Source organism: Candoia aspera, chromosome 10 (assembly GCF_035149785.1).
Source record: "Candoia aspera isolate rCanAsp1 chromosome 10, rCanAsp1.hap2, whole genome shotgun sequence".
Taxonomy (NCBI): Eukaryota; Metazoa; Chordata; class Lepidosauria; order Squamata; family Boidae; genus Candoia; species Candoia aspera.
Genome location: NC_086162.1, coordinates 21,297,046 through 21,321,504, shown reverse-complemented (window position 1 = coordinate 21,321,504; position 24,459 = coordinate 21,297,046). Strand labels below are relative to the sequence as shown.

General features: G+C 49.3%; 4 protein-coding genes across 4 annotated transcripts; 3 read left to right on the top strand and 1 right to left on the bottom strand.

Moving 5' to 3' along the window:
- The first annotated feature begins 1,967 nt into the window (after positions 1-1,967).
- LOC134503294 (zinc finger protein 497-like) lies at positions 1,968-5,760 on the top strand. Its single transcript, XM_063312061.1, has 4 exons — positions 1,968-2,077; positions 2,384-2,487; positions 3,469-3,567; positions 4,440-5,760. The coding sequence occupies exons 2-4, from the start codon at positions 2,409-2,411 to the stop codon at positions 5,009-5,011; spliced, it is 750 nt and encodes a 249-aa protein (XP_063168131.1). The 5' UTR covers positions 1,968-2,077; positions 2,384-2,408; the 3' UTR covers positions 5,012-5,760.
- Positions 5,761-7,912: 2,152 nt separating this feature from the next.
- On the top strand, positions 7,913-12,067 carry LOC134503427 (zinc finger protein 576-like). Its single transcript, XM_063312228.1, has 3 exons — positions 7,913-8,187; positions 8,638-8,845; positions 9,739-12,067. Exons 2-3 carry the CDS (start codon positions 8,644-8,646, stop codon positions 10,254-10,256), a joined length of 720 nt encoding a protein of 239 aa, XP_063168298.1. The 5' UTR covers positions 7,913-8,187; positions 8,638-8,643; the 3' UTR covers positions 10,257-12,067.
- A 784-nt stretch (positions 12,068-12,851) lies between these two features.
- Positions 12,852-18,338, bottom strand: LOC134503530 (uncharacterized). The gene is made up of 4 exons (XM_063312331.1): positions 18,330-18,338; positions 17,271-17,785; positions 15,831-16,529; positions 12,852-14,841 (listed from the first exon to the last, which is right to left on the bottom strand). The coding sequence occupies exons 1-4, from the start codon at positions 18,336-18,338 to the stop codon at positions 13,680-13,682; spliced, it is 2,385 nt and encodes a 794-aa protein (XP_063168401.1). The 3' UTR covers positions 12,852-13,679.
- On the top strand, positions 18,131-23,432 carry LOC134503426 (interferon-inducible GTPase 5-like). Its single transcript, XM_063312227.1, has 2 exons — positions 18,131-18,932; positions 20,262-23,432. The coding sequence occupies exons 1-2, from the start codon at positions 18,337-18,339 to the stop codon at positions 21,463-21,465; spliced, it is 1,800 nt and encodes a 599-aa protein (XP_063168297.1). The 5' UTR covers positions 18,131-18,336; the 3' UTR covers positions 21,466-23,432.
- Positions 23,433-24,459: the final 1,027 nt, after the last annotated feature.

The following is a 24,459-nucleotide window of genomic DNA, read 5'->3' as shown; positions in this document are numbered from 1 at the left end:
TGATTTCCTTAAGCCCGGAGAACCCCAGTTGAAAGCCAGGAGAAAATCAAAGCAACCTGCTTTTATTAGGATCGGGCTAAAATGCTGGGATGCAAGGGAAGAGCAACCTTGCTCCTGTCCGGCTGGGACTGACAGGATACCCCTACTCTGGTTGAGCTCCAGCATCTTCTTGAGAGGTGCCAAGAGACGCCAAAGACAGGTTCTGCTGGCACTGGTGCTACCTTCTTTGATGTAGCGGTGAAGGCAGTGGACTAGAAACCAGGAGATTGTGAGTTCTGCGCCTCCCTTAGGCATGAAAGCTAAGCGGGTGTGTGTGTGTGTGTGTGTGTGTGTGTGTGTGTGTGCGCGCGTGGCTTTGGGCCAGTCCTTCTCTCTCAGCCCAGCCCACCTCACAGGGTTGTTGTGGTGGGGAAAATAGGAGGCAGGAGTTTTAGGTATGTTGGCTGAAAGATACAGAAAGGAGGGATAAAAATAATAATAGTAATAGTTGGGTACTGAAATCTCTGCAAGCAAACAACCAAACTCAGAGAACCCCGAGGACTCCAGCCTGCAGTTGAACGCTCTCTCCCATGCAACGGGGCTAGGCGATTGCATTTGGCTGCAAAAGCGGCAAAGAGCTGTGAGCGTTCTGCCTCTCTCGGCCGCCCTCTAGCGATCGCAGCTCCTATTTCCTCTCGAGGGCGCCCGCTGCGGGCAGCTGCCTGCTCCTGCGGCCATCTCGGTGCCCGAGCGCCCTCTAGCGTCCCTTGACCCAAGCATCTTCCTGATGTCTTCCGTGCTGCAGGACCGTCTCGCGAGCGCCACTACCCAATTGCAAACCTCAAAAGAGAAATTCTCCAAAATTGCTCCTCTTTAAGACCCTTTCGGGATTTTTTTTAGTAATGAGGCGGGGAAGAGCTATGCCAGATGGGAAGGAAGCCACACAGCAATTCTGTTGGAGCAGCCTCCGCTACTGTCCTGCCCCTCCAGGTGTGCAGGTACCACAACTCCCAGAATTCCCAGCTAAAGCTGGCTAGGGATTGTGGGAGGGGAAGTCTGCCAGAGTTCGAGACCACCAAGATGGGGAAAGGTGAAAGTCTTTCTCAACACTTCCTTGGCAGACTATAGCAGGGTGGTTTGCCATTGCCTTCCCCAGCAAGCTAGGTACTCATTTACTGACCCCGGAAGGGTGGAAGGTTGAGTAGACCTGAGCCAGCTACCCGAGAATCCGGCTTCTGCTGGGATCGAATTCGGGTCGTGGGGAGAGTTTCGTTTGCAATACTGCCGCCTACCACTCTGCGCCACACAAGGCGAGCACCAAGATGGGGAAGACAGTGTTAAAGGTACATGAACAGTATCAGGACAGTCTTTCCCAGCCCGGCTTCCTCCAGATGTCCTGGGACTACATTTCCCAGAATCTACAGCCAGCATGTGGGTCAGGTTTTAACATACTTAGGATCAGGACAGGCCGGGTTGCAAAAAATCCCCGTCCATTCTGCTTCAGCCTGATGGCAATAGTAGCAGCCGTACCAGCCCATCCTGGAGCGCCAGGTTGGGGAAGATTCGTTGTTGATCCTGGATTATATTTTCATTCTGCAATGGGGGGGGGGGGGACAAAAACCTAAGTGGCAATCCAGCGCCTAGTTACCTGACCACAGACCCCACTGAGTCCAGCTGCACTGATTTCCGAATATATATGCATATGTAAAATGTCGTTTTATCAGTACTAATTTCAGCCAGGTTTCTCTCGCCGCCCCTCCACTCCCGGCAACTCCCCCGCCGCACAATTGGTTTATTCCTGGGCGCACACATAGGACCTCGCCTCAGCCCCACCGCTGACTCTTGCAGGCGCATGCGTGGAACCATTCGGACCACCACTCCACCGGAGGGAAAGCGCTGGTCGCCCGTTTGGAGCAGCTCGCGGCCCGCTCATGCGCAGCGCTGATTTACGAACCCGAGCGCTCAAGCCTCACGGCGCACGCGCGAGGAATGAGGGTTGGTGGGCGGGTCCTGCCTACCTTCTCTCTCTGCGCTTGCGCAGCTAGGGTCCTCTGGCCGGAGGGGACCGGGCTGCCCCTCCCCAAATCCGGAGGAACCGGTGAGTGGTAGAACGTGCAAGGCATTATGGGAAAGGGGTAGCTTCCCCCCCTCCAGCTTCTCCTTTCTCTTGGCTCGTGGACCCTTTCCAGCCGCAGTGCATGATGGGGTCGTGGTCTCCGCCGTGGTCCGCATGGGCACAGAGCTTGATGGGAGCTGGGGTCGGGGCCGGCGCAGCGCTTGGCTTCGCCTGGCCGGCTGGTGGGGGGGCAGGCCTGAGCATTAGGGATGGGGCCCTGGGGTGGGGCAGGCTCCCTGCCGCGCTCTCTTCCATCTCTCTCTCGTCCCGGTTCTGCTCCTCTTGCAGGTTGGGCTGCTGGCATTAAGGGGTGATGTCCGAAGTACCTAAGCATGTGGAAGTGGGGAGCTCTGAGGACATTGGCTTTGAGGAGGAGGATGGGACTTCGACTGGTGAGCAAAGCCTAGGGGCAGGCAGGAGGGGGCAGGCTCCCCCACCCCGGCTGCGGAGTTTGCCCTGGGGGCCCTGAGGGTTCCCCTCCTCTCTCTCTGAGGTCTGGAGAGTCCAAAAGGGGCCCCTGGGACTGAGACAGGGGCAAGAGCAAAACTGGCTGTGCGCGGCGCATTTCTGGTAGGCGGAGGTTTCCTCATTAAGTCACAGATCTGTTGCTGTGCAAAATAAGGTGGCACAGAGTTCTTGAGACCCTCATTATCCCACGCCGAAGACAGGCTCTGGAAGGAGAGTTTAATCTCATCACCGTTAACTTTCCCGCTAGCTATCTGCACTTGTTTCGCCAGAGCACTAGGGGGTGGCATTCTGCAAGGAGAGTCACAGGTGACCTAGCGTGGGACTGCTGAACATCAACAACGCATGGATCTTGATCGCCTAACAATCGCACGCCAAAATTCCAAGCAGCAGTTTGCTCTCAAGAAGCTCAGGTTGCCCTGTTGTGATAGATTATTTTGGAGGACTCCGGCAAGCCATGTGTTCTTCTGAATGGGTCGAGGGATCCGTCAATTTAGGAAATAATCTAGAGCAGTTGTCTGGCACCTTCTGGATAAGTTGGACTATGATTATGGGAACGTGGTCCAACATGGTGGATGATTAAATTTAGAGACTCGTCCACGCAATTAGCGTTTCAGTGAACAATTTCTATTTCTGGAGTGGGGGCAGAGAAGGCTTTACCTGTGGTACTTTGCTCTGAATAGCAAATATCTATAGAGTTATATACATCTATAGAAAAGCCATAATTTGGGGCCAGTCTGTAGCATTAAGAATCTTGTAGTATATGATCTCTTTGGTCTACCTTTGAGTCTCATTGATCAAAAATGTCTTCCTGATTCATTATTTAAGCATATACACTCCCATGATTTAGCGTAGGGTAGATCATTGTTAATCTTAGCAGAACTCATAGTGGGTTTTAATTCTTCTAGGTGTTTCAGCCATGCAGGAGGAGGAGGAGGAATCAGAAGCGACCTCAGTGTCTTCTGGAGACAGTAGCCCCCCCACCCCATCTGCCAATGGCTATCCAGGTAAACTGAAGTGTCAGATCATAGGCAGCAGTGTTATGTAACAAGAAGCTTTAGGGCAGTAGAGGAGATGTCCAGGTCTGATGCTGGGCCCAGGCTCAGCTATTAATGTATTGTGCTTGGAGTTGTAATCTGTAAAATGGCAATCAAAACAGCACCTTTAAAGATATCAAGAGTATTATTTCCAACACCACTGAATAGCTGTAGTTCTTGTCCTTCTCACACATTGAAAGTACAGGTAGTCCTCACTTAAGCAGTTTTCCAGTCCCTATTGTTGTCATTAAGTGGCATGGTCGTTAAGTGAGTCACCACGTGACCGGACCTGATTTTACAACCATTTTTACGATGGTGGTTAAGCAAATCACTGCAGTCATTTAGTGAATCATAGGTCATTAAGTGAATCCAGCTTCCCCAATGGACTCGATCACATGACCTCGGGACACTGCAACTGGTCATAAATGCGAGCTGGCTGCCAAGTGCTCAAATTGCAATTGCGTGACTGTGGGGGTGGTGCGACAGTCATAACTGTGAGTACAGTTTGTAAAGCACTTTTTCTGAGACAGTCATAACTTCAGACTGTCGTTAAATGAACGGTCGTTAAGTGAGGGCTACCTGCATTTTGTTAGAGCTTCTCAACTGGAAGGTGGTGGCTTTCCTTGTTCCGGCAGGTTGCTTTCCTCACATTCCTTTATGATTCCACAAGATCACTTAAGACCTGTCCCCTCAATATAGCATATCATCCTGGAAAATGAGGCTGGCAAATGAGATCTTTGCACCCCCCATTGTTAGAGCTCTGGGCTGTAGCGAGGGGAACCAGCCAAGGGTGCTTTATGCTTATGTGCGTCATTGTGTCTTCTCTCTCCTTGCTTTGCTAGGTCCCCAAAGCAAAGAACCCAAACAGACAACTGCTGGGGAACAGGCGGATGATGGTGGAGAGGCGGGGCAGGATCGTCTCAGCTCTTCCCAGGCTCCTAGCCCTGAATGGCACGAATGCCCTGAATGTGGGCGTGCCTTTGGCACATCTCGGGCCCTGAAGGTGCACCGTAGCTACCACGTGGGGCGCAAAAGGCCACACAGTGGTTCCTCTTCAACCAAGCCAACCCCACCCCCACTGATCTTGCCGGGGAATCCCGACAGCCAGGAAGGGCGGACGGCCCCGACTTCTGGCCGGGGCAGAGCTTTCCACTACATCTGTGCTGAGTGTGGTCTGGGCTTTGCCTCTCCTGCCACGCTGGAGGGCCATCGCTGTGAACATAGCTGGCGCAGAAGCCCTCCAGCCCCTCCTCGTAATAAGCTTCCTCCCTCTCCTGCTCCCAGGGAGGCTAATGGGGACCAGGACACAGATGGGGCTGATGGACCGTACCACTGCACCGAGTGCCCAGGCGAGTTTGGCTTGGTATCCGAACTTCATGAGCACTACATGCTTCATGCTCGCGGAGAGCTGTAGATCGATTTTCCGCCCTTTTCCCCAGCCCATTTCCACTTCCCTGTTGTAATAGGTGGCCCCTGCTGAGGGATCTGTCCTGCTAGGATACTGAAAAGTGAAACCTCCTTTATCTTTAGTTCCTTTAAAACAAACAAACATTTCTTTCTGTATTTCCGAAATGAATTTAGCTTTGGGATGGGGAGAGACATGACCTCAAGAGCAATCACTTTTGTATCCTGCCTCTCTGGAGTGAGTGCAGTGACTTCAGAAAAACCCAGTCCATCTACAGGAAGAGAGGTTCTCCCTTCCCCGCGGCCCTTAAAGAAGTAATCTGGATCTGATGATCCCTAAAAATTCTTCCCGAAAAAAGAGCTCCTGTTAATGAACTTTTGCAACAGAAGCACTAGCACGACTGTGCTTTGCAGCTCAGTTTCATTAATGGAACCAGGATGGTCTTATACCAGACCCATCCCAAATTGGGGGGGGGGGGAGATAGGAGGTGATGGATTGGAACCGCTTGTCCTGTGTGCCAGATCCTGCATTCCCAGACAGTTCCTTTCTCAGGGTCCTGTTTCCGTTGTCGTCATATTGGCATCTGGGTGGTCCATGCGGAACTGAAGCTGTATTCTGTTTGTGCGTGAGTGTGCGTGTGTGTTTGGCTTTTCAGAAAGCAGCTCCTGGAGATGGCACCCAATCCGCATAAATCATGAATATTAACAATATCTCTTCACAGTAGCTGGGAGATGTGGTTTAATAAAAATGATTCTGTATGTGTGACTTTTTATTGTGCCCATCTCTGTTTGGAAACGGGGAACTTGAGGGGTGCTGATTATGTGCAGTTCTCAGCCAGGGTTTCTCTTATAAGGAAGCCGGTTCTAGCCTGGGAGACACTGTCTCTGCAAATGAAGCTGCCTTAACTTCTCTGAATCTTGCTATGCATAAAAACCCAAGTTCTCAATACATCCTTACGAGATTTTAGGATAGCGAACATTCATTACATCATCACCAAAGCAGCAGTCCTTGTGGTTGCTTTCCAGGGATATTACAGGCATTCTGACAGGTTCAGAAACAGCGTACAATGTGTGTGGTTCACACATGGTTTGGACTCAGCAAACCATGGTTGTGAAGAAACGGTGGTTAAAAATCTGAATTCAGGGAATGAATTCAGCCAATGTCCTCATTTTCTGAAATTTGAAAGTGCTTATTGAGGATCTAAACCATGAGGTAGGATTGACACTTGCTTTTGGCATTTGCTTCTGAAATGGTGTACTCGGGTGGAAATCAAAAATGCAAATCATGAGTAGATGATGGTCTATGTTGCTTGCTTTGCTGATCTGCAGCTTACAAAAGATCTCTAGTACAGTTTGGGTGCTACCAGTCTGTGGTACAGCTGTTAGGTGAGGTCCAGGAGGAGAACCAACACCTTGTGTACATGTAGAGGGATTTTAAACCACATTACCTGATGCTTGGTGTGATTCACATTGGCATTTCATTTTCTATTGTTTAAATACTCTGAAAACACTGAAAATGTTGGGCAAATAATTGTTTTTGTCCAGATATGCCAAAGCCAGTCCCTACATCTACATTCTGCCAAATAGGTTTGTATTCACCAAATCTCCCATAACTTTGCATAAATATGCGTAGACAGCGATGGAGGCAATTTTGTGCCTTTTGACTCTGGGAAAATCTGTTAAATTTAATGGGACATAATCCATGAGGATAAGGTTATCCAGAACTATAGCATTACTGAGCTGTTCAGAGGGAATGTTACACTTTGCCTATTAAGACCTATGTTGTTTCAAAAAGCAATGGCCGTAATCCCTCACCTTGCCTGGAGGGAATTTCAGTTGAAATGTACAATGAACAAACCACTGGAATCAATTTGATACAGTCTCACGTTTATAAATCAAGTGGACTGCTGCTCTTTACTGCTTCAGATTTAAAAAAAAAATCTACGCAGTTCCTTCATCAGATGATGCTTCTATGAAAATGTCTTAAGTCTTCCTAATATGTGACAGACATGAAATGCTCCTGAAAGATGGATAATTGCAAACAAAATTGCTGTTACTGTTACTTCCTATTTCCAGCGATACAGGAAGACTGTCTTAGCAGATGGAATGACAGGCAGAATTTCCATTGGTGAAGATTCCTTCCAAAGCATGGCATGGCGTGCAATTAAAAATGCAGGAGCGTTGATGGAAAACTGAACAGAAAGTCAGAGTGGATGGCGCCTGCGCCCCTCGTTTAACGTTCGGGATGGCTGGGAATCACGCACTGCAAGGAGCATGCGCAGAACAACACAATCTAGTGGAACTCTGAAACCCAGCCGCGTCTCACTCTTGCAGGTAATAGTCTACGGGGGCTTTGTAGAGCGCTTTCCGTTGTGCGTGTGCGCCATTGCTCGGCCCCCCAGAGGCTGTCTAAAATAATGCCTGAAACAAATTACAATAATCTATGAGACCTGGCCCAGAGATTGGGCGCTGGAGCCCGCCACATTTCCCCAAATCTGTAATTTCTCTGTCTAAAAATAGTGGGTGGCAGTCATAGACACGTAACGGAAGTAATGGTAAGCATTTCGTGCAGGCGGCTGGAATGGCTCGCTCAACGGGAAGCGGAGGCCTTTCTGGAGGAGGAAGGGCCCCGGAAGCGGCCGAATGTGGAGCGGTGCGAGGGCCGTTAGGACAGCCATTGGGGTTATTATGAGTTATGACGGGGCGGGGGGCGGCCGGGGCGGCCTTGAGGGGCTGACCGGGGAGCCGGCAAGGATTTGGGACAGGTTTCCTGGTTTGGAGGGCCGCAGCTGGAAGGGACCCAGATGGAAGGCTCCGGGAGCCGCTGGGGCATCCGTGAGAGGCGCCTGGGAGGGGTAGGCCGTGGCGGCGGCGGCGGGCGGGCGAGCGAGGGACGGCGAGGCGAGGAGCAGCCGCAGCCCCGGCCTGGCATAGCCGTGGAGCGTCGGAGGGGCTCGTCCAGGGCTTGAGGCGTCGATCCGGCTCCCCAGCAAGGCAGGCAGGCGGGCGCGAGGAGGGGCAGGGAGGAAGAGCCTCCTCCCCGGCGGGGGCAAAAGAGGCGATTCCTTTTCTTAACGGGAAACCGAGAGGGGAGGATGGGCTGAGGGGGAGCCCTCTTTCCGTTCCGAACGCCCGTTCCTGGTCCTGGTTCACTGCGTAGAAGCCCTCCAGATCCTTCCCCCAAAGGTAATGGCCCGTAACCTCGTCCGTCTCTTGCCTATGCCCGGTTTGATGTTCGTGCTTCCTGCAAACTGATGGTGGGGGAGGGGGGGACACGTTTTCCTTCTGGGTCTGATGTGCCGGAGCTTGCTTGCTTGCTTGGCTCGAGAAGGAGAAAGGCTATTTTAAAACGGCGCATACAAAGGTTGCTGTCAAGCTTGCTGGAAGGGAAAGACGTGATAAAAAGGGTATTGAAAGGGGTGTGCTATGCTGGGGCTCGAGCTGAATCGTGTATGGAAAAAAAAAGCAGGCAATGTGGTGCCCTCTGCATATTTTGGGCTAGGATTGGCACAATCTCCTGTGACTGAACCCTGGTGGCAGAGAAAGATGAAGTGCAAAATGTTTTTAGAAATCACCATTTTTGGCGTACAGGAAGGGACTGGATGTTTTGCTCACGGCTTGATTTTGTTGTTACAGGAAGCAATGGCTGAATCTTCTGCAATTGGCAACTTAACGTTGGCTGAACCACTTCTTAAAAAGGTGTCAAACTGTAACAGCGAAGGTGCATCACCATCCCAGGAACATCTGTCAGCCTACAAACCAGAACCACTCTGGGTAGACAAAAACCCTGCAATACTGCCACCAGACAGCACGGGCAAAGAATACTCTAAGAGTAGTACCATCTGTGAGTGCTGAGTTTGGTTCTTGATTTCAGAGAATTTCTCGCAGGTTATAGTTAGGTTAAGAGAGCCAGTTTGGTGTAGTGGTTTTAGGCATCAGGCTAGAAACCAGGAGACTGTGAGTTCTAGTCCTGCCTTAGGCACAAAGTCAACTGGGTGACCTTGGGCCAATCCCTCTCTCTCAGCTGTAGGAAGGAGTCAGTGGCAAACCACTTCTGAACTCGTGCCAGGGACATGTCCAGGCAGTTGCCAGGATTCAACAGTGATGCACACATAGTTATATTACAGGTGTGTGTTCTGAGATGTGTATAACACTTAGAATTGATACTTGAGTATTCTTGTTTCCAAATTTTGTGTCTTTTTTTTTTTAGATCTAAAAGGTTAGGTATGCCTCTTTCTGATTTCTAAGTTGCTCTGGGAATTTCTACAGCTACACATTAGGCTGTATGCATCTTCTAGCATCGTGTTCACCAAATGATAGCTTTAAAATAGCCTTAAATAAATAATTTACTTTTAGTGTTTCAGTGAATTCATGACACACAGGTTTTCGGCATGGCATCACTTGCACTTGAGATAGCTGATTATGGCTCTGTAGACACCAAGTCTTCCCTAAAGACCCTGTAAGTCGTAGTTTTCATTAAAAAAAATAAAAGTGGGGGATGTGAAACTTATAGCTCCCATGACTGTAGGTGAAGGCACAGTACTCTTCACGTTTTGGAACTGAAGCTTCAAGAGTTCCAAGATATCGGGGAGGTGATAATAGATTACTCAGTGACTGATGTTCTTCTTGTGTTGTACTGCCACATTGTTGTACCATTGCTGTCTTAGAATCTGTAGATGAAAAGACATATCCAGATAAATTGTACCCATTGCTGGCTGTCTCTCTCTCCATTTCTAGATAGCCTGGGTGCCAATCAGTGTTTCCACTGCTTGATTACCTTCCCTGATGAGAAATTCAAGGAACGGCACATGAAGCGAGAACATCCGGAGGACTTTGTTCAGGCCAATTTGCGGGATGCCCTTTTTGTCTGCTTCATTTGTAACAAGGCTTTTGAGAGTTCCCGGGCGCTCATCTGCCATCAGCGAGGCCATGCTCGGGCCTCACCCTCTGATTGCAGTGACTGTCTGCGCCCCACCTTCAACTGTCCTGATTGTGGCCGCCGCTTTGGCCAGCTAGCCAACTACCAGCATCACCGCCTAGGCCATGCTGCTGGCCACAGCTTGCCTCATCGGTGCCCCGACTGTGGCAAGAGTTTTCGACAGCTTTCAAACCTGCGTCGACACGAGGCTTTCCACCGGCAGACCCAGGAATTGCTGCCCTCCCGGCCCTATTCCTGCACGGAGTGTGGGGAGGGCTTTGACCAGGAGGCAGACCTGCATGAGCACTACATCCGCCATGCTCGCGGGGAGCTCTAGCAGTAGCACTAGCGAATCCCTCGGCTTCCCAAGTCTGGGTGGAAAATGGAAGGCGGTGGGGACTATTGCATGAGCTGCAGAGCCAGATTCCTTTCTTTCGGGGAAATAGCGAGCAAAGTCGTTTGTCTGTTGGAAATGCCGCGGCTGGTTTTTCTCCACTTAGAGAGACGGCTCAGAATCTGTAAAGAAGCGTTTCCCTAACCTAATGATGGAAAAAGGAATGTTCGTAGTTGGAGATACTGTCTTCCTCCTAATGCTCTGTCAGGTTTTTTATGACTGTCAAAGGGCTCTCAAATCCTGACTGGCTTCCGTGCAGCAATTTTTTTCCCTTAGCCATCAAAATCCCCCCCTTTTTTTCTTTTAGAAAATGAAAACGTTTGCATTTTCTGCAGGGAACTGATTTGTGCTGCTCTAAAAGGCAAGGAAGAATGATCATTCTGAAGGGCACAGGATGCGAATTCTCTACTGGGTGTAGCTTTGATTGCTGACTGTAAACGTAGATGTATCATTTGATACGGAGAGCAGGTTCCTGTTTTTCAGCTCCTATTATACAAAGTTTAAATCTGTTGAAATCATGTTATTGCAGTGGAGAGCTACGTAACAGCCTAGCCAGGAGGGTACATCAGTCTACTGATTTTTTTGTACCTTATTGCTAAATAAAATGCAGTGCGTTCTGCAAAGCAAAAGGTCGCTTGCATGCATAGCTTGAGTATAATATTCCAGCAATATAGTTGCAGGTCTTTCAGGATGTAAAATTGCTGCAGATTTTAGTTATTTTTTTTAAGTATGCACAACATTAATTGAGGATCAAAGCTTGGAGTGAGCCCCCTGAGATGAAAATATGCATATTGTTGAATTCTGTACTTATTGAGAATATTGTTAAAAATGCCTAAGTCTTGCTGTAGAGAACAATCAGAAATGTGAACCAAAAAAATCCTACACCCTTTCAGGAGTTCCATCAGTGCAAGTAACCTTGGGTTATAAAATTAAGGAGCCCTGGGAACTGTAATTCTCAGAGTCACCCTGCATCCTTACAAAACTGCATTCTCTAGCACCCTTTTGGTTATTTAAAGCGATTTATGCTTTGAGAGAGGAGGATAGTCCTTGTGATCCTGAAAATGGTAAAACTAACTTGAAATTGTTTTTGCAGTGGTGATAGTGAATCTAGATCAGTGTTTCTCAACCTTGGCCACTCTGAGATGTGTGGACTTCAACTCCCAAAATTCCCCAACCAGCCATGCTTGTTGGGGAATTCTGGGAGTTGAAGTCCACACATCTTAAAGTGGCCAAGGTTGAGAAACACTGATCTAGTTCTTAAATGTGTGAGATTGGCTCAGGACAAAGTAGATCCAATCATTGGTCAGTTTGGTCCCATGTGGGACTGGCTACTTCTACTAGCTGCAATTCTCTGCTTTTTCAAGGTGGATGATTATTCTGGGCAAAAGATTTTTTAAAATTGAATTTGCTGTAGATTGTGTTTGAGGCCTTTTGCACGTAAAGTACATGTTCCGCAAGTGAATGGTGATTCATACATGAACTCCTGTATCTTTCTGGGTTATATTTCCTGGCACTTTATTATTTTTTATTGCTAAAACACTGTAATGAAATACAAGAGAAGAGTAAGAAAAAGAAGAAAAAGAATAACACTAAATATGAATTAAAAGCATTGTAAAAAGACTTTCTGGCAACTTTCTCCCCTTCTCTTCTATCTGTGTCCCCAACTGCTAACTGCAGTTTAGCTATCTGTACTTTACATTAAACATTAAAAATTGTTACTGGTTTCTGTTTTATCTTAGAAGCCATATTCCAGATGCATCCCCACTTTTGAGTTGGTCACTACTTTCTTGCTGACACATGAAATCTATGATGTGACAGCAGTTAAGAATAAAAAGTGCAAGTTTATAAGGTAATAGGTTAATATTGATGAACTAGTGAGAAGTGTTGGATTTTGTCTGATGCGGTGTTATTGGTAAGAGCCCTAGAAGTTTTAGTGTTTGGTGGTAACGTAGATAGAAAGATCTCACCCCCCCAACATTCAGCCACCTCTCAAGAAATAACAGGTTCATACGTTATGCTAAACCATAATGGAGTTGATTGGTCTTAGGAAGAATCCAGATACTGATTTGCAGACCACAATTTATTTAATGTGAACCAGTGCAGTGTGGACAATTTTCCTTAAACCACTGCATTTGTATATCTTTTCTAGAAATATGGTCTTGACCCATTGGTAATCACTCTGCCTTTGTTATGGCTTCACATCTAATACAGGAGGAAGACAGGTTAAGTTGCTATATTAATTTCTGCCCCAACTACTAGATGTTAACTAGCAAATAAAGACAATTTTCCCACCCAAATAAGATTCTCTCCCTGCCCCAGCACCCATTTCTTTTTTATATCTTTACTGTTTACTAGACAGAGACAGTGTCACATAAGCCACAATGCTCTTGCATCCCTATGAATACAATTTGCTGCAGGTAGGCTGTGCAACCATTATTTTGGGCAAGCCACGGGAATTTGAACTTCGAACCCTGTACTCCCTGGCAAATCAAATAAAGATGTATGATTAAAAAAAAGCTAATGAAATTAGGCAAGGACTGGGGATGAAGATTTTAAAAACCCAGTGAATAGCATAGTATAAAAAAGTATGATGATCAAAACAAGAAGACTGCACAATAATAAATGTTTAATTTGCTTGGCATGCAGCAAATTAGAGGCAGGGCCAACCATTTCAAACAACTCTTGCATGGCTAAATGTACAACATGTAGAATTTTTGACTGCAGTTTGCATTGTGCAACAAATAGACAGCCTACTATTGGGCAGCATTTTTAATAACGCTGTAAGAACATGACCTACTTCCAGGGCAAACAAATGTAAGCAATGAATATTTCAATCTACAAAATAATAGGGTCCTCCTGGACAGGAAATAACTCTTTTTAAGCATGCATACATCTGAGGAGTTCAGAGAGACTTAGGAAAGGGGTACAAGGTGTGCTTTTCTGAACAGGCCAACCCATGAGTAGCCTGTACTGGGTTGAAATGTGTCTGCCCATTTCCTTCAGAAAAAAAAAATAGCTACCCACTATAAAAGATCAGTACTCTAAGCCAGGAAGCAAGATCCTCTTGAAGAAGAAAGTTCTGATTTTTCTGCAGTATCTCCGTTGCAAAGGATAACACCTTAGCACTGGCTCTCGATTCTCGGTTTCTACAGCCAAGTCCCATGCTCCAATAACCTCCATTTTTGGTTGCTGGGCCCTTCAAGGACCACCACCGCTTCCACCACCACCACCACAGGACACTGTGCCGAGGAATCTTCGCCCTTCTTGTCCTTCTGCAGGGACGCTTCCATTATTTTGTCTGGTGCTTTTAAAGTGGGGTGAGGGGTTGTTAGCACTGCCCTCGCCCCATCCATCCGCCCTCCTGCTCTAGTCCTCCAGAAAGGCAGCCAGCAGCAGCCTCTCTGCATCCTCTGCCAGTTCTACCACCACTTGGTTCAGCAGGCGGTAAATGCACTCCACGGAGATCCTGGGCTTCATGTTGGCCCCCTTCCCCCAGTTCACGTAGCTCCATGCCCAGCCGCTCCACGAGGGGGGCTTCACAATGAGGCCAAGCACATCGGTTGGCTGCATCGGCCGAGCAAAGCGGCTTTGGATCTCTGCCTGGAGCTGCTGGGCTGCTTTGCCAGTGTCCTGGGCGGTGTTCTTCACAGACATTTCATCCACACCAAGGTGGATGCAGAAGCTGGCAATGGTGGCCAGGAGGTCCTCATCCCCGGACACCTTGGGATTATCCACACAGGAGAGGCTAATCTGCAGGGTCTTCCCCCATGTGTCTTTCATCAGCATTTTGCTCTCGCGCCTTACCAGCTGGGAGACGACTGCTGGGATGGCTCTCCTCAGGGCTTTCCTCTTCAATTCAGAAGCCTGGCTCCGGAGTTCTTCCCGAAGAAGAGGAAGGTCATAGGCTTCGGCCATGGAGGAGGAGACCAGGAAGACTGGACAGTTGATGCCATCGTTCTTCAGAGCTTCTCTGCAGCTCTTCCGGATCTGTTCCTGCAGTTCCTCTTTGAGGCTGGGTTGGTCTTCAGCCTGGGCCTCCACAACTACATCTATCTTGTTCCTCACAAAGAAAGACTGTTTCCCCACAGAAGCAATAATTCTGGCCAATTGGCTGTGGGTGTGCTTATAACGCTCTGAGGCCACCAGCAGGAAGACACTGTAGCAGCTGAGGTCCAGGTGGTTCACATCATCCTCCATCAGTCCCAATCCTGGCAAATCCCAAAGGTACACGTTAGGGGCGAAAGGGAATGGGTAGGCTGTTGCTCTCCTGGTGGTCTCCGCCACTCCGGTGGGGGCCGCCTCTGCCTCTCCACAGCCTACTCTTCTCAGCGCATTGATCAGAGAGGAGTTTCCTGAGCCTGTTTCCCCAATCACAGCTATGTTCAGACGGATTTGACTGGGATCTTCCAGCATAGCCCGGATTACAGCTGGCACTTCTGCCAAGCTGCCAGACTTGCAAATCTCATCTAGCTCCTTGACTATCTTCTGACTCACCACACTGAAGTCCTTCAGATTTCCATCATGGTGTCTAGAAAGAACCAAGAACAGAAATATAAATACCCATATTGACTTTCCATAGTAATCAGCTGCAGTTAGAGATACCAGTAAGATGACAGCCCCGTCACAAGATCCATCAAGGACTCAATACTGTCATTCTCAGAAACTACACTGGACATCTCCAGCAATAGTCTGGAAGATTTTGCTGGAATGTTTTAAATTGCCACATATGGGTAGACCTTGCTTACTGACTGCCTCGTTCAGTGACTGTTCGAAGTTACGACGGTGGCGAGAAAATAAGTTTATGATCAAAGCCTGCATTTATGACCTTTGCAGCACCCCTCAGTCATGTGATCACCATTACAGTCAGTACGTATCCTTTGCCTGATCTGTTGTTCTTTTTTCTCCCCTTGCAGAGTGGAGAGATTGGAGAGGAAGGGATCACAACAGAGTAGGCAGATACATAATGGGGAATATATTTGTGTAGCATGCTTATGGCTCCCAGTCCTGAGTGTGCTCGGGGCTGCTGGCACCACCACATCCCCTTACATGTGTATTCCCCATTGAATGTCTGCTTACTCTTTTGTATTCCCTTCCTCACTTTTTGATATGGTCATCTGACTAATCAATAAAGTTATTCATTCATTCCCTTCCTCTCCAATTAATACTGCTTCACTTAATGACAGAGCTGCCGGCCCCAATTGTGGTTGCTAAATGAGGACTATCTGTACAGGATGCTAAAGGAAGTCAGAGTGTGGAAGTTTTGCGCTATGTTATCAGGAACTTTCTCTACTCTGTTTGTTTGCTAGAGTTCTGATTTAGCATGTTTATTTGACACCCATACAGCAAACACAGTTAAGAAAAAAAGGAGGTTGTGTTCAACGGGCTAATGCTAAATGGTAGAACAGTGTTGTATGGAGATGCAACAGCCAGATAGCTCTTCTTTTCCAGCCCTGGAAGAGAAGTTAAATGTTCTGATCTAACTAAGTCAGACCTTCCTCAAACTCCAGACATCTTTACCTTTTCAAGTTGAGCACTTCTCCTTCCAAAGTGTCCTCCAACCAGGCAAAATCGTATCTCTCAGTATGCAACCCAGACACCAGGAAAATCTTGGCCTCCAGTCGGTCCTTGGCTAACCTGTCGGCCAGCTCCTTCCGGATCCTGTCCATCTGCTCTGCAGGATTGTACCTGAATCGAAGCCGCCTTCTAGCCGTGTGCAGATCCAAGTCGATCTTGGTGCGAGCCACAAGGAAAGGCCTCCTCTTCTGCTGGATAGCCTTGAGGACTTCTACATGAGTGTCTCTCAAGCCCGTGGTCCCCACCACCATCACAAAGCAGTTGAACCGGTTCAGGTCACCCAGGCTCTTGAGATAGGCCGCTGGTTTCTCAGAGGCCTCAAAGCCAGGCAGATCATGCAAGGTGAGGTGTGGGAAGGTGGGATGAGAGTGGATCTCCTCAAAGCCTGTGAGCTGCAGGTCTTCCCGGAAGTAAGCAGCAAGATTTGTCACCTGGCAGGGCTTGCCCAGCAGAGCCTTTACCAGCACGCTTACCCCTGTGCTGCGCTCTCCTAGGATCCCAACCTGGACCTTGAAGGAATTCAGAAAATCCAGCAGTTCCTGGATTTCAGAGGCAGCTGTGACTGCATTCTGGGCCAGATATTGGGCCTGGTGCTTTCTCAGCTCTGCTTCGTTTAGATCAAGAGAGCTGGCCATGGCTGAGCTGCAGGAAAAAAGAGGGGAGGTGAGTATGGCCCACGCAGGAGCCTTCGGGGGAGAATCCAGGCTGAGACTCCTTCACACAGCCCCCTGCAACCCTGCACTGACATCCTTTCTCCAGCCCCATCTCTGCTCTCCCGCTACTCGCATTGGTCTGTGCCGGCCCTCCGGAATCACAAGAGTCCTGCTGCAAAGCAAAGCAAAGCAAAGCAAAATCCATCCTGCAACTTGGGATTTCTGCCTGTTTCCCCACTTGCTTCAGGATGGGGACAAGACGCGGACACCCGGGTCCATCAGAAGCGAGCGGGCACTGCGGGGGATCCCAGCAGGCGTGGCTTAAACGAAGTTCCGCCCTGAAGGGGGGCAGAGCCCCCTCCGCTCCAGCTGCCCCGAGGCGGCTTCGCCCTTTCCCCCGCCCCCGGCCCAGCCCGCGATCGGGAGAAAACGAAAGCTACGGCATCGCCACCCCGCCTTCGGGAAAGGTCCCTCGGCCTGCCATACCGCAGACGACCAGGAGGGCGCAGCCAGGAGACTGGGCAGACGCCCATTCTTTAGCTGCACTCCAAAGGTCGCCCGGGCCGTGGATCTGGCAGCGGGTCCGCGGGCTTGGCGGGCGCTGCGTGGAGGCGCCGCGCCCCGCCCCTTGTTGGGGGGCTCCGGGATCGCCCACCCTCCGCCTCTCCAGGTGACCCCCCACCCCCACGCCCTTCGCCACTTCCCGGGGCTGCGGGAAAGAGCCGCTCACCCTCTCCTCCAAAGGGCTCCAGGCGCCGTCGGGGATGGCGATGCAGAGACCCGCGGCCGAGCCCTCCCTCCGGCGCGCTTTCCGGGACGGCCGAGCAGGAGCAGCGGAGCGCGATCCGGGGGCTGCTTCCCCCCTTTCCCTCCGGCGGCTGCTCGCACCGCGGCGCCGCAAGGCCGCCCCTTCTGATGCGCCGGGGAGGAGAGCAGAGCGGAGCGCGGCGACGGCGACGGCGGGGCGGGGCTGCCGGGGAAGCGAAAGTCGCTGGCGAGGGCCCTCCGCAGGGAGGCCGAGCGAGGGGGACGCCGCCGGGACTCCCGTCTGCCGCGCGCGCCGGCACCGCTGGACGGCCGACCCGCCGTTGAGCCTTCGAGGGGCGATCCGCAGGTAGGGAGGGAGGGTTTGCCGTGGCCCAAGCCCGGGTTGGTCAAGAAGCGAAGCGTCTTCCTGCGAGCCGGGTTGCTGGGCCGTGAGAATCGGGGACGCTCATTTTCGGGGCTTGCCCTCTCTCGGCAGCTCTAAAAACCGACCTTCCTGGGCCTTTCCAGCATCCCCAGTTAGCTGGCCACGTAGCAGGGAACGGTGGTTCTCAACCTTGGCCGCTTGAAGATGTGTGGACTTCAACTCCCAGAATTCCCCAGCCAGCTCTGGGAGTTGAAGTCCGCACATCTTCAGGGCCAAGGTTGAGAACCGTTTTAAATCAGACCTTAATATGTTCCCTTTTTTTTTTTGCTTACTGGAAAAGAGAAGAGGCTGAATAAAGACCAATAAGCCCTTTGTCATAGAGGAGGGGAAAGTGTACCCATCCCTATTTTTATGGACATGCAGTGACGTGAAATTAAATTATTATTATCTCTGTTGCGCTCTTGGCCTGAGGCCAATTGATTTTGGTTTGGTGGCCTAAATCTGTGACTGGCTACTGCTGAAAATATTTATGGCTGAGCTTAGGATTTGATTTGAGCCTAAATAAGCCATTTTCCTCCTCTCTGGCTTTTGTCTTTCTTTCTTCACAGGTTTACAGCTGCCTCCTCCTCAGAAGAAAAAAATAATCGCTTGACCAACACGTATCATGGCCTTGGAGACCTCTCAGAGCTCTGCTCCGGGTTCGCCAGATTGCGGGGACGTTTCTGTCGTCTTTGTGGGGAAATCCGGGGTGGGCAAATCGGCTCTCCTTAATGCCGTGCGAGGGATGACGGAAGTTGATGTTAGATCAGCTCCTGTGGGGAGCCTGGTGAAATCTGAGACACCCATCATGTACCCTGACCCATCTCACCCTAATTTACTGCTGTGGGAACTGTCGATGGATGGCAAGGGACAACACACAGATTTATGGACGGAGGAGGCCAACCTGCTTGTCTTGGTAACCGATAACAGGTTTGAAGATTCCCACACCCGCCTGGCTCTGAAGGCCCAGAAGGCGGGCAAGAAGGTCTATTTCGCTCGGACCAAGGCTGATCTGGAACTTCACACTCTTAAACGGTTGATGGGGGAGTGTTACAATCGATCTGAAGTCCTCCTGGCCCTCCAGAGGGTCTGTGCTGAATCCCTGGGGACCCTCCCTTTCAGGAAACCCTTTATATTCCTGATCTCGGCTTTTGAGCCTTATGCCCTCGACTGCCCCCAGCTGCGAGAAGATTTGCTGAAGGATGTCCACCAGTACGAGAGGTTGGTATGACAGTTTGCCAGCAGAAAGGTGGAATTGGCCTCCCTGGGATCTGGTCAAAAGCCCGAATACTCCAACATTCTCCTTCCCATAGCTGACCCCACTGGATCACTTCCCCAGGCTGATATTTTTGAAGCTCAGAAAGTGAGGATGGAAGCACCAGGGCCCATATTCAGAGAACTCCTGAGTCTAGTCTCTATAAACCAGTGTTTCTCAGCCTTGGCTACTTTAAACTGTGTGGACTTCAACTCCCAGAATTCCCCAGCCAGCTTGCTTATCTAGCCAAGCATCATTAAAGAAATCGTAGCTTAGCGCAAAGGATCAAGCTGGCCGTATTATTTCCAAATCCGAATCTCTTTGTTTAGCTTCTTATTTTAAGCAGCCTACCGTGTGCAGGCTTTGCTCAGCTTTTACTCTTCGCAGTCCTTTGCTTGGAGTTGCTGGGGTCAACCCGATCCCGCATTTTATAAGGAATGGTAGGTGGGGGTGAAGGAGTGGGGGGATTGGCTGTCTCCAGCAGAAAATGGATGGGGTCAGTTTTGAAACTACTACCCCCCCCCTCCTCACTCTTCATGCACAATTAGTGTGTTTGGCACAGATCCTACTGTGAAGGTCCTGTGGCAAAATCCTGCCTCATGTGGCAGATACTCATGTCTGAAACAGATTGTGGACCAATTCCCAAACATGAAATTTTCTGTTTAGGTATCATGGCTAATCATTTGGGATTAGATTGATTTTTCTTGAGTATGTTACAGAAGACCAAATCATTTGTAGATCCTGTTTTTTGGGCTACTTTGTTTTCCAAAGGATGCTGAATGTAATGAATACAGGTGGTCCTTGACTTACGACCATTTGTTTAGTGACCATTTGAAGTTATGACAGCGCTGAAAAAAGTGACTTATGACTGATCCTCGGCACTTACAACCGTCACAGCATCCCTACGGTCACGTGATCAAAATTTGGGCACTTGGCAACTGGCATGTATTTACAAATATTGCAGCATCCTGGGGTCACATGATCACCATTTGTGACCTTCCCAGCTGGCTTCTGACAAGCAAAACCAATGGGGGAAGCTGGATTCGCTTAACGACCATGACAAAAAAGGTCATAAAATTGGGCATGGTCACATGATGCCTCACTTAATGACCGCATTGCTTAGCGACCAGAGTTCTTCTAACTGTGGTCGTAAGTTGAGGACTTCCTGTATTTAATATTTTCTCTGAATCTGTTCCCCCTGCCTTGGTTAACCTTCCTGACATTCAGCGCTGCTGCAGGATCTCACTCCAGGTTCTCCATCCATGCCTTTGACCTTTCCTTGCATCTTTCCACAGGGTGCTAAAGCCCACCCACTTGAGCTTTGAACCCATCAGTGAACAAGAGATTGCCGAGATCCAGGAAGCCTACGAACTGGGAGGCCTCTCTGAGGTGGTGACCCGAATCCAGTGCAGTTTGGAAGCGATCTGGAACAGCCAGCTTGATATTGCGGTCACAGGAGAATCAGGTGCTGGAAAATCCACATTTGTTAATGCCTTGAGGGGTATGAGTGATGAAGAGGAAGGGGCTGCCAAAACAGGTGTGACAGAGACCACAATGCAGCCCACGCCATATCCTTATCCTGGGCATGCCAATGTCACCCTGTGGGATCTCCCTGGTATGGGAACTCCCAACTTCCAGGCTGATGGGTACTTAGAAGCTGTGAAGTTTTCCCATTATGATTTTTTTATCATTCTGGCTACTGAACGATTTAAGGAAAACCATGTTCGGTTGGCCAAAGCCATTGTCCGGCAGGGAAAGCAGTTCTACTTTGTACGCACCAAGGTAGACAATGATTTGGAGGCCGTGCGGAGAAAGAAGAATCCGCCCACCGAAGCAGAAGTTCTGGAGTTGATCAGAAATGACTGCCAGAACAAGTTTTCCGAGGCTGGGCTGGGCAGTGCCAAGGTGTTCCTTCTCAGCAGTTTTGAAATCAACAAGTTTGACTTCCAGGCTTTTGAGGAAACCATGGAGCAAGAATTGCCAGCCCATAAGCGCCAGGCTTTTCTCTTGTCTCTGCCCAATATCTCCACGGTGATCATAGAGAAGAAGAAGAAGATCCTTCAACAGGAGGTCTGGAAGGTGGCTTTGATTTCTAGCTTGGTAGCTGCTGTCCCTTTGCCGGGCCTGGCCTTCACCTGCGACGTTTCAATTTTGCTGAGGAAGTTGACCACTTACCGGCAGGACTTTGGCCTCGATGCAGCATCTTTGTCCCGACTGGCGGATCGTTCTGGGAAACCCATGGAGGTCCTGAGAGCAGAAGTGCACAGTTCTCTGGGCCGTAGCATTAACATGGACGTGGTGATCAAGTTGCTGGGAAAGGCCACGGGCACAGGCCTGATGGTGGCCAACCTTTTCGTCCACCAGATCCCGATTTATGGAGCACTGGCCTCTGGGGGTATTTCTTTTCACACCACTTACTCCATGTTGAACCAGTGCCTGGAAGAGCTGGCTGCTGACTCCCGACACGTTTTTATGAAAGCCTTTGAAAGTGCCGTCTGATGTGGCTACAACAGTTTACCCTTCTAGTTGCCTCCAGGTGGGCTACAACTACAGTTCCCATCATTCCCACCTGGCCTGGCTGCAGTAGAATGAGATGACTTTCCTTACTCCCATTTCTGATCTTCCTTGGATGCCTTGTCATTGATATTTCCTCAGCTTCTATCACTAACAAGCTACTAAGTACGGTTGCCTATAAAGTCTTGAGGGCTAGGAACGAGCGTTTGCTTCGCTTTGATGTTCTGGAGAGCAAGCTTAGATGAGCCGCTTTGTCTCAGTTCCATCAGCCCTGTAATTATTTACTCTCTGAAATGTATTGTCCGTCTCAATTCTGGCATGGATGTGCTGAGTTTGAATGAAAGGTTAAGGGTTTTGTTGCACATTACTGCCCCAGCCTCAGGATGGCTAACCAGAAATGTGAAAGGAGGAGAAAAGAAAAGTGGGGTTCAATATTTGGTGGGGTGTAAATCCTTGTCCTGTTTTCCAGAGCTAGATCCCAGTGTAAGCCATGGGGCTGACCAACAGCAAGGCTTGTTGGAGCACAAGGTTCAATCTAAGATTTCTCTGTTGCTTTACTTCTTGGTGGCACTCTCTCGGCTTGCCACTAGAGGGTGGTGCTGTGCATTTGTTGGAATAAAAAGCATCTGGATCTGTTTCTCAACTCAAAGAGTAACTACAACTCTTTTAGTTTCACTGGGCGCCTCCTTGTGGTGACTGCTGGATAGGGTAGGATGGGGAGGTCAACCCCATCGCACCTAAGATCCAGGCCACCCGCCTGTTGGGCTTACCCCCTGCAGGGGTCTTTTCTGCTGGTTCCTAAGCAACAGAGAAAGAAGCGTCTTGATCCCCCTGGAATGCAAGACAACAGAATTCAGGGAAACGCAAGAGGCGTAGAGGATCCTTCTGGCAGTACCGTTACCTCCAGCTCCAGTCAATTCAGCTTTCATCCCAGCAGAGCCGGGGCGTGCACAAATCTCATTGCCCTCCTGTGGAATTGGATGCTGAGCGAGTGGCAACTCTTCCGTCCAAATGGCTGACCTGGTCTACCAAGGATGAAGAGGCTCTGCAGCAGCATGCAGACCAACTCTGGAGTGTATTGTCCGTCTTCTCCAGCTGCTGGTCCCCTTCTTCCTGGGACGCTCTGTGGGGGCGATAAACAGCTCCAATTCCTTAGGTGGGTGTCTCCAGCATCAGCTCCTCAGCCTTTGCCATCTCCAGATGCATCCCGTCCATCCGCTCGGGCAGCCTCTGCTTCAGGCTCTGTTCCTGACTACTGGTGGATGGAGGAGCATCTTATGCATTTTGCTATTAAATACCTCCAGGAGCTTAAAATGGGAGTGGACACCCTGATTTCCATTGCTCGTGGCCTTCGGTCTGGTGGTCTGACTTTACTGCAGGGTGTGGAACTTCTACAGGAGCACGCCCAGTGTTGGTTTCCCCATAAATGGAAGCCATCTGCTGCTTGATTGGACTAATAAATCTATCCTAAGTCCAGACTGGGCTAACAGATCCATTTGCAGGGCAAACTGTGGCATCATTCAGCACCTGTATAAACTTCGATGGAAGGATGCTGCCTCTACCATGCTATTGGGGGGCTGAAAGAATGCATCTTGTCCTACACCTGTACTACCTGAGATGAACAGATACTGGTCATTGGTCTTTGAGACTCCAAGTCTGATTGACAGAACCACCTGTGCTACCTTCTGTTGTTTTGTGGCCTATCCTGGATGTCATCCAGGATACCCAGGGGAATTCTGGGAGCTGAAGTCCACCCATCTTAAAGTTGTTGAGGCTGAGCAACACTGATCTAGATAGATGTTGAATTGCAATTGTTGTGTGTGTGCCTTGAATGTATATCAAATTGCATGCTGAGCAAATGACCAAACAAGAGCCTTTCTTCCCTGTTTCCTCCCATGCTATAGTAATGTTTCCCAGACATCATTAATAAAAAGAACTTAAAGAAAGCCTTCTGTTATATCTCAAATTCTTTGAAATCTCATCCCGTGTCGTCATCATTTGAGCAGTTTAGATGGCAGACTTGCCTCCTAGATAGAGTAGCGCTATTAAACCTATTAGAGAGACTGAATGCACTTGTTTTACTGCTTCTGTGTTTGGTGGAGGGAAGGAGATGTAATGAGTGCCCCAGCCCAAATACTCAGACTCACAAGAGGCTGCTATATGAAATCTGATTTATTAAGGAACTTAGGACAAATACAGAGAAAGCTGAGAATGAGCAAAAGCGCGCCAAATACAAACTTAAACCCTTGGTGCAAACGTATCCCGCCTCCCGCGTAACAGCCCCGCCCGGCACAGGTGCTAGCAATCGTCAGAGCTGCTAGCCTGGGAAAGTAACCTTGAACGCAGTAGATAATGCAAATACATTCCAGAGCAAAGCCAAAAGATAAATACTCCCATCCTCCCGAGAAAGATGAAACACGCATCCAGCTAATGACATGCGAAACGTTACGATGTATCAAAGACATTGAAACGGCGAACATGACAGGAGAAGAGTGAAAAATTATAACTTACGCTGCTGCAGTTTAAAAGCTGGATTTTGGCAGTGTAATCTTGGGGAAATTGGTTGTAGGAACCCCTAAATAGGCTGTGGGTCACAGCTCTGCTGAGCAGCTGCTGTCACCTGTCCTAAATCAGATTTATGTCAGCTCACAGGCCAAACAAAATGAAAAAATAACGTATTTCTAAAAGGTCCAGAGGGGTGGTGTTACTTTGAAGGAGCAGCTGCCAAGAGGTGGGGTTAAGCTGTTTTCATATTATTTACAATCTGCTCCTTGGAAGCACACAGTGAATTTTCCCTGTTTGTAACTGCACAGTATTGTCATCTCATCTCGAGTCTCAAGAGAAAAGCAGATTGTCAGATTAAACTGAGACAAAAACAGAGCAGGGGTGGTGGATTGGTGGGGAACCTGATCTCTGCAAAGACGTTATATAAGAGGACAGATTCTAGAGCCAAATTGGAAATCTTCCTGGGACTCGTGA